At 41.7% G+C, this 9,843-nt stretch overlaps 1 protein-coding gene across 1 annotated transcript; it reads left to right on the forward strand.

Moving 5' to 3' along the window:
• Positions 1-177: 177 nt before the first annotated feature.
• On the forward strand, positions 178-9,389 carry trmt9b (tRNA methyltransferase 9B). Its single transcript, XM_083772932.1, has 4 exons — positions 178-436; positions 3,291-3,463; positions 4,688-4,861; positions 8,318-9,389. Exons 2-4 carry the CDS (start codon positions 3,301-3,303, stop codon positions 9,280-9,282), a joined length of 1,302 nt encoding a protein of 433 aa, XP_083629058.1. The 5' UTR covers positions 178-436; positions 3,291-3,300; the 3' UTR covers positions 9,283-9,389.
• The last annotated feature ends 454 nt before the right edge of the window (positions 9,390-9,843 follow it).

A 9,843-nucleotide genomic window follows, 5' to 3' on the forward strand; every position in this document is an offset into this window, starting at 1 on the left:
TTTATTGTAAATAAACAGACAGAACACAACAGACTATAATTTGATGCTTCGTGATCTGGATTCTGGCTCTTGCATCGCGTGCTTATAATATTGTCGTGGTCTTGTGACATGTTCAGCCAATCAATGCCGTGGACGGCGGCTGCACAGCGTGTCTCACTCACCAACGGCCAACGCTGATCATGTTCACGTTACAGATTTAATTCCATACTGGGGATTGGGAAATAATTGGTTACTTATAGTTGTTATTGATACTCTTGGCTGTGCCCGCTGTGGTATCAATCGCTATAATGTTTCTGATAACACGGTCTGTTCAAAATGGGTCGACTACGCGATATCAGAAGAACGAATGGCTCAATTGTTCTATAGAATAGAATGTAGAGTGGGAACTTTCCCAAACGACCCGAAAGGAGACGGATGGCGTTTCACACAAGATATGGTAAGGCTAAAGGGGAGTTTACATGAATGCATATATTTTTTCATTTGTTATAACTTATAAGGTAGACCGGCCGGTCGGTGTATCCCGATAAAACGCTTGCCTATCTGTTACCAATTGACTCAAATTCACTTAAAGGGGCGTCGTATATCAACTTATAATTTGTTGTTTATCTAGCCACTAGCCAGGATAAGAATGAGCCTTTTTGTGTGATTTTGAATGTTTCGTTCCTGAGACCCCGGAAGAGCGAATCTGTTAATCTCTTTCCATCTTTACTCGGCTCACCTAGCCTTTGTTTCACGTTCAAGACAAGTTAATTTGTTTGAGGGTCATCCTGTGGCATAACCCAGGTTGGGTTTGTTCGTCTTGATGGAGCAAAGCTCCCATGTGGACACCTTAAACAACATGTTGTTGTTGACTCATAAATTGGCAAGTGTGATAGATAAACCTGTTCTTCTCAGTGGCTGCCTTGATACTTATAATGGTGTAGCTGTAGGCTACTTTAGTGCAGTTCCAACTTCCCAATGTAAAAGAAAACCATGTTAAATTGATAGATTAGGGCGGCGATCTTTGATGAGGTAGAACTTTGGAGTCTATCGCAAGTAGATTTCTTCATAGGCCGTGACTCAATATATAGTAGCCTATTCTCTCAGCCAAATGACATGCACACTACACATTTTGTTGCAGCATCCAGGTTACTGACATTTAGACAATGTATCAAAAATATAGATATATTCTAGACACATTTGTCTTTCTCTGAGATGGACCTTTATTTGACAGAAATCTCAGTAGGCTATAATGTCAGTCTCAACCTCAACATAACATTTAGTCCCCATTCTCAGCCAGGAGCTGTGCCCTCACCGTGACAGCTGGTTACATAATTCCTATAAGTGTTAGTTTAGTCAGTGAATGGAGTGGAAACTGGAAATTGACCACAGACAATAGCCCCACTGCATCAAGCTAAATATAGGTGTTGTTACATAAGCAATGTTTTCCTCTTTGCCTGGGTCGGGGAGGTGTTACAAAATAAATCAGTATTCAGTTATAGTATACACATGAGACAACATGGGCCTGTGATGTTACATTATATAGAATGAATGGATGGATAGATAGATAGATAGATAGAATCATCTTAGCTTGGTGTTAATCACCCTTAAACAAGGGTAACCTATGACATTCCCCTCCCCAGGTGTAATGTTCCACTGTTCACTATGGATACTGGTGCAGCCAGCTGACATCACTGCAGTTCTACTCAAGGACAATGAAGGCTAGAGACTAGAGAGAATGGCAGTATGTATCTTGTCTGCCTTCTGGTTAGCCTCATTAGTTAATGGCATTTTACATACTTTTACATTCCTTCCAAATCCATAAACGGTTATTTTTTATACAGTGTGGAGACAGTCACTGGGTAATATAATTAGTAAGTGTTTACTTTATACATCAAACATATCACACAACCTAACCATCCATAACTGTATATGGACACATTTTTTAAACATGCTCACAATACAGCTTTCATAATAAAAGGTTGTCCTTGAGGGCAACGTGTCTTGCAAAGACATTTGTCAGATTCAGTCAAATGCATTAGTCCTTAATGTGCCTGTCATGAAAGATGACAGCTTAAAGGACATCCTCACTAATGGTCATTATAAAATGTTAGCATTTTATCATGAGCATAATAAAATGGTACCATTTTTATCATGAGCATTATAAAATGGTACAATTTTTATCATGAGCATTATAAAATGGTACCATTTTTATCATGAGCATTATAAAATGGTATCATTTTATCATGAGCATTAGTTCGGACCAATTATATGAAGATAGGTTGAAAATGGGTGAAGTCATCCTTACCTCTAATGGCTCTGCAGTGCATATTGATATATAATTTTGCCTAATGTATGATATTAAGCTAGCCTATTATGTCACTGGGTAGATCAGAACGTTTACTGTGCCCCAATGGGGCTGATGGGAACTCTGCTGCAGTAGGGGATGATGGATGATGGAGGGTGTAGGCAGAGGGGCACAATCTGAGATTGATTTCAGTCAAGTTTTTTTTTGTGAGATTGGTAGTTCACGACGGACATAAACATGGCCCCTCTCAAAGATGGCTAGCCTCTCTTGAGACATCCATAAAAACAGTAATTGTATTTGTACAGTACCTCTATGTCATGTGCTAGTACTTTTCCATATTAAGTTAAACTAACAACCTCATCAGTATCACATTTTATTCTTATGTGCAATTCAACATGGATATTAATCTGTCCACTGAGCTAGCATTTAATTATCTACATCACAAGATTTTCTTTTTCTTTTGCAAACCAAAACGGTTGGCCAATTGGACTGAAGTTTCAATTAAATAATTGTTTTATGCCGCACAGATAACATAAAGCATAATTAAACATGCACAACTTGTGTGCGTGATAGTAATACCTGACTTCCTTGTGAAAGGACTGTAGACTAAATGAGACTGGAACAGGTGAGGCTGAAGCCTAATTTGTAGCATGGCAGACGGTGTTGCATCGCAAATCAGTTCTTGTCAGCAAGAGACATGTCATGATGTGGAGTATAAATTAAGCTTGATTTATGATGATTAGATTCTGTAGGCACCAGGTACTAGGTGTTGAATCACCATCTGTTTGAGAGAGCAATCAGCGTGTTAGTTGATTATGAGAGGATTTTCCATTGACCTTTTTGACATTCAGTGGCATGTTGACAGTGATACCTCTTTTCTGTACTTCTCAGTTTCAAGACCTTATTGATAGTTTCCCCGGGTGTTAATGATGTCAGTGATGGACTACCTTGTTTATGTGTTTATCTCTGCGGGCCTGATGTGTGGACCTGCTTTATGAGGCAGCCTTCCCTGGATGACCATGATGGAGGAGGCTGCCTGCCAGCTGGAGAGAGACCATGTACACAATGTCTATGAGAAGATTGCTCCATATTTTAATGATAGCCGCTACAAAGCCTGGCCCAATGTACGGCAGTTTCTACTGGAACAACAGCCAGGAAGCATCATTGCTGACATTGGTAGGATTTATTCTTTCCTTATTACCTACCTACCATGTTTGATAATAACAAAATCCTTCTAGGTGCAAGACTCGAAGATACAAGTTGAATTGAAGAAAATGCCAGCACTCATAATGTCCTTTTCACATGATTTTATTTACCTCAACCAGGCCGAAACGTACGCGTACTCTTCTAACATATATAAAACAGTGAATAATTAACCAATGTCATACTGTTTATTAAAAAATCACACCTGTGTGAAGTGAGGGGCGCTCTTATCATTATACATCACCATACATCATCTCATGAACAACTGAATTTATGTGATTGGTTAGCCGATTTGCTCGTCTACATATGACGTAAATTTTCCCTTCGTTGTCAATGGCATTTAATGTTTGTGTTGGCACAGATTTATCATATTTGGCGGACATTTGACTTAATTTCTCCTTTGTCAATGGAAAATATTGAGATTTGTGGACAAGCTGTATATAGGAGGGGCTAGCGCCCCCTCAAAAAAGACAATCTGTGATGTGTTGTTTATTGTAGGTTTTGGACCCCCCTCAAACAAGAATAGACTTATTATCATATAGTCCGGCAGCCGACAGGCTTCTTTTGTTTAAAGTGGGAAATTTGGTATATAGTATTTTTTTATTGGCCTAAAATATTGTCTATATACATACATTCATGAATCCACTTGCTGACCGGCTGTTAGTATTGGGCAATCTTTTTTAATGGTGACCATACCATTAACATCCTATGGCTGGCAAAAATGTCAAATTTTCCTTTTGCTTTAAGTACCATGTGACAAACTAGGGTTTTCTTCATGATTCTGAATGACTGAATCCATTCCAAGCTTTAGTTTTGCACAAAATGCACTCTTTGGGCTAAAAGCAGCCATAGCCACTTGCCCAAATGTGCTGACCTCATCACATTTGTCATGATGTCTATTGCCGTTTTTAGCTCAAGAATCATGAAAAACCCCTAGTTTGACACATCACATGCTACTTAAAGCAAAAGGAAAGTTTGAAATTTTTTACATTTTTGCCTGCCATAGGATGTTAGGGTCACAAGAAACCCCTATAAAAATATTGTCCAATACTTTCAGCCGGTCAGCAAGTGGATTCATGAATGTATGTATATAGACAATATTTTAGGCCAATAAAAAATACTATATATCAAATTTCCCACCCATCCACCTCGGCTGGACTAATTTGTTGCTGATGCTGACTATTGCCTCTGTTGCAGGCTGTGGTAATGGCAAGTACCTCCACATCAACAAGGAGGTGTTCAAGCTGGGGTGTGATGTTTGTCGCCCCCTGGTGGACTTTGCCTGGAGCCAAGGACATGAGGTCCAGGTGTGCGATGGGCTGCAACTGCCTTACAGAGATGGCTGCTTTGATGCCGTGCTCTCTATTGCAGGTAACAGACACATGCATCTCTCTCACTGTCACATTTGTACTAATTCCCTCTGTGTGTGCGTGTGCGCGCGTGCGTGCGTGCTCTCATTACATTCGAACCCTGCCACAGCAATGCCCCCAGCAGCTCCGGTCCCAGCCAACCCAATGAACAGACCTGAAACCCTCAACAGTGTAACTATAAATAGTGCACTGCAAATAGCAATTTAACATCCAACACAAAAGCAGTGGAATAAAACCAATTGCTTCACTAGCTAGGTACACATTCAAAATAAAACAAAATAAAAAAATAAAATAAACATAAATAACATTATTTCTTTGTGCAATATGAAATTATGAATACTGCAGTGCAGATGTAAAATAAAGAATAAAACAAAAGTTACAAACCAATAGCTTCACTAGCTTGGTACACATTCAATGCAGTGCAAATAAGGATTTAAAATCCAATGTAAAAACAATAAAACAAAACAAATCAACCCACTAGCTTGGTTCAAAATGAGGTAGTCCACTTGTCTTTTTTTTCCTTTCTTTTCTTTTTTTTTGCCCACTAGAGGGGGGCGGAAGGCCCTTGGATTGCTGCCTACCAGATTTCTACAGCTTCTCAAGCTCAGACTTGAGCATTTCTTGTTCAGGAAAGCAAGTATTTCTGCTCTCTCGGCTGTCAGTCTGTTTCACTTCTCATCTATGATGTTGGAGACAGTGCTGAACAGCCTTTCACTGTCCACGCTAGTGGAGGGAGCACATAGGTACTTCAAGGCAGCGACAGCAAGGCCAGGAAACCGCTGGCGGTTGACTCCCCAGTATTTGTATGGGTCTTGTGTTTCAGGAATCGTTTCCTCTGTAAAAACTCCATACAGCAGTGCTGGAGCTGGACCTGGTTGCCGCACCAGCATCTTCCTCACGCTCCTCCCGAATCTTGGCAAATTCTTTCATGAAGCTGCCCCTGCTCTTGCTTGTGCTTGCTCCTGCTGGTTCCACCCGAGGGGCCTTGTCTGGTGGCTCCGAAGCCTCTGGTGCTCCATCAACTGTGGTGGTAGTCCTCAGGTCTTCCTCCAGTTCTTTAGCCAGTGCATCTTTCCCACGCTGGGCAGAGTCTGGACTGGTGAAGAACCTGAAAAAAACAACAAGAACAACACACACACACACATTAGGTTCAATATAGACTCATCTAATAATACATAAAAAAAAAAAAAAAAATATATATATATATATATATATATATATATATATATATATATATACCGGTATCACAGATGGTTTCACTTTTATCCTTACTTTAATTTACTTTCAATTGTAGGTTAGTAGTGTATGTAATGTGTATGTTATTTAATATTTCTCTTTTATTAAATTATATTATATATATATAAAAATAATAATAATAATCATCTATACATTATATTATATAATATCTTTATATTAAATTCATATCCTTGCATATCATATTACATTTTTCAGTATACTACTGTTTCACAGAGAGAGGGGGAGATAATATGTAATAGGTTTACAGTCACCTGTCCTTATATCTCGGGTCCAGCAGTGTGGAAAGTGCGTAGAGAGGTTCATCACGGCTTCTAGGAGGGTCTTTTTCATGGTTTTAATCCCAGAGTCAGCCTCACTCTCCATGGAGAGGAGACGTTTGAGAACGGTGACACTTGGGATAACATCAGCAGTGGAGGAGGTGGCTGAGCTGACTTTCCTAGTAAACTCCTCAAACGGTCCCAGACAGATCTTTGTTTTCTCAAGCAAGGCCCAGTGGTTTGGCGTGAGTGTGGCGGGCAGGGCATGGTCAGCAGAATAGGCAGACAGGGCTCGCTTCTGTTCCAGCAGACTCTCTATCATTAAGTAGGTGCTATTCCACCGTGTTTTGACGTCTTGCTGTAGGCGTTTTGGCTCCATCTGCATCTCGAGCTGGATATCTTGCAGCCGTGAATATGCAAGTGGAGAGTGTTTAAAATGCCCAACAATCTGCCTACCGATTGCTGCAGCTTCACTCACACTACGTTGTGCCAGGAGTCCCTCGTTGACAACAAGCTGCATGGTATGTGCGGCGCAGCCTAAACTGCTCACTCCCAGCTTTTCCATTGCACTTTTCATGTTGCTAGCATTGTCCCGGAGTATCACGTGGACTCTGTTGAGCGGAATTTGCCACTTATCAAGCATTCCCCGTAGGGCATCTGCAATCGCTGCTCCAGTGTGTGACCCACGGAAATTTGAGGCATTTAGCATGGCACTGTGTGGCACCCAACTCGCGTCCAGCCAATGTGTGGTTAAACTCAAAAGCGACACGGGGGACACGGCGGAGCTCCATATATCTGTAGTGAAGCTCATCGCTTTAGCATCTTTGATCTCTTCTGATATGCATTTGCACACTTTCTTGTACAGTGCAGGCAGAGCCGCTTCGGATAAATATTTTCGGCTTACCATTTGGTACCGTGGTTCCAGGTGGTTAATGAGGAGTCTGAACCCCTTGTCTCCGACAACAGACAGGGGCTGTCCGTCCATAACAATGAAATCCAGTACTCTTTCCGTGATTTTGGCTGCTTTCACACTATCAGATGGAAACTTCTGGCTTCTTTCCCTAGTCTCTGCCAAAGTTAGCTGCTTCGTGGTGACGGTCCCATCTCCCTTTTGTTTTTTCTGTTCGATAAACTCCGCATGTTGTTTAGCATGACATCTCAGGAGATGCTTGATTAAGTTTGTAGTGTTATAAGTCGACGTTTTCTCACCACCCCTCGCAACCTCGACTTTGCAGACGTTGCAAGTAGCTGTCGTACTTGTTGGCGTAGCTAGCTTATAATACCTCCAGATAGCTGATCCTCTGGCTCGCTCCATGTTGTGTGTTTGTTAACTCAGCTGCTATTGTTAGCTTGTTTGGAAACAGACCGTCTGAGCATGGGGCAGTGAGCACGTTGCTAGCGTATGACATCACACGCGGCACACACATAGAACAACTAGAGTGAATAGAATGGACCCTATGGATCGGCCCATTTGCCACCGATACCCGATCTAGAATTTTAGCCTGGATCGGCGCCGATCTCCGATACGAGTATCGGATCGGTGCACCCCTAGTATATACATCAATCTCAATTCCATGTCTAACGTAATTTCAAATTAGCAAACTGTTGGAGAAAGCGAGACATTATTGTTGATTAATGATGAAAGGTGACGATAAAGTTCAGTTAACCAAGTAATAATAGATTTGGTGGGGTGTAATTTGTGGTTCTATGCAAACATTGTTTAATTTTGTGCCCAAGGCAATCACCCATAGTAGTTACTGTACTTATACTTGTGTGCCATTTGTAATATTGAATGTTGTGGATCTGTAGTGACCCACCATTCCTGTTGTGATTTTGCGTTTTAGCTTTTATTTTCCTCATTTTCGTTTTCTTGTGAAGCAACTTGAATATAATAAGTTAATATCTATATATCTTAATTGTAACCAATGTATGTTTTCTCGTAGTCATCCATCATTTGTCCACCAAAGAGAGGCGTATTAGAGCAATAAAGGAGATGGCACGCACTCTGCGTATTGGGGGACGCATCATGATCTGCGTGTGGGCCATGGAGCAGAAGCGTCGCAAATTTGAGAAGCAGGACATCTTCGTCCCCTGGAACCCCAACCCTCACTCACCCTCCAGCTTTAACGAGGATCATGTCAGGCCTAGGAGAAGGGCCGCAGCACAAAGTATGAGCGAAGCCACGGATAACACAGACAAGCACAGGAAGGTGAAAAGCACATCCTCCATGGACGACGAAGAAGACATCGCCTGCACCACACCACAGCAGCAGAGAACCCAGAGGCTGTGGTTCTTCTCCAGGTCCATGGACTCTGTATTCGACTTTGGAAGCCTAGCTGTCTCCAGATCATCCTCCCGAGACCTGAGCACTTTATCCTCACCCACAGGGCAAGATGAGGGGAACAAGGAGTGCCACCGTGGGAGAGGACGGGGCCTGATGAAGCAGGTCTCCAGCTTCTTTTCCCCTTCGTCCACGGTCAGTTCAGAGGAGGACATATTTGAACCAGTCATGGACTTGCACAAGGGACAGAAGGGCTTCTTGGACAACACAGCCGCCAACCCTGGGGAAAATCTGAGCACTTCTGCAGCCTTTGTCCAGGGATGTGGTTCTCTAGCCCTGCCAGATCTCGTCCCATACGAGAGGGAAGTTCTCGAACAATCTGGAGACCAGAAGGATCACAGAACCCCCCTGGGAAAATGGCAAGAGCAACAGAAAAGCACAAAGATTCCTCAGGAGAATGAGGAACAGGTGGCAGGTTCCTGCCTGAGGTATTATCATGTCTTTAGGGAAGGAGAACTGGCAGAGCTAATAGAGAATTATGTTGAGGAGCTTCATGTCACACACACTTACTTTGACCATGCCAACTGGTGTGTGGTGGCAGAGAGAATTCAGGTTTGGAAAATATGATCTATTTTAACACATTTTGGTTTTACCGTTTCCTCCACAATTTTTTACTTTTACTTGAACAACCCTATTATGTTTTTGACTCTACAGTACACAAATGGTTATAGCAATTTAACACCTCCATCAATTTTAGTGAAATAAATAATAAATTGGAGTCACAAGATACAAAGAATGACTTCATGACCAGTAATGGGAGAAACATAAAATATGCCCATCAATCTCTACTCAATATTGTTTTAGAAAGAACCATCATAGTTTAGTTTGTTTATTCATCTGTCATTTTTAAACATTACAGTTGAACATTCAGAACTGCATTAGCACAGTATGAGGATGAGTGACTGACATGCCTAGTAATTATTTTCTGTGAGAGAGCATTTAGTTAGGGGGAGGGGATGCAGAGAATATTAAGATGTAGCGACAAGCGGGCACAAATCCCTAAATTGTCGCGTTCATGCACACGCCTGCAGCCCTGCACATGTGATTAACATTTTTCAATGCGACGCATAAAAAATGCATCTATTCACAAGGAGTGCGACCCTGTGGATCCAAACGGGTAGTGAGTAC

Source organism: Protomyctophum parallelum, assembly GCF_964188405.1.
Source record: "Protomyctophum parallelum genome assembly, chromosome: 9".
Classification (NCBI taxonomy): Eukaryota; Metazoa; Chordata; class Actinopteri; order Myctophiformes; family Myctophidae; genus Protomyctophum; species Protomyctophum parallelum.

Bases quoted from the DNA above. Each gene is read 5' to 3' on its own strand.
- trmt9b (XM_083772932.1), top strand. From the start codon at position 3,301: ATGACCATGATGGAGGAGGCTGCCTGCCAGCTGGAGAGAGACCATGTA. The intron at 3,464-4,687 runs GTAGGATTTATT...CCTCTGTTGCAG, and splicing joins AAGCATCATTGCTGACATTG to GCTGTGGTAATGGCAAGTAC. The intron at 4,862-8,317 runs GTAACAGACACA...GTTTTCTCGTAG, and splicing joins TGCCGTGCTCTCTATTGCAG to TCATCCATCATTTGTCCACC.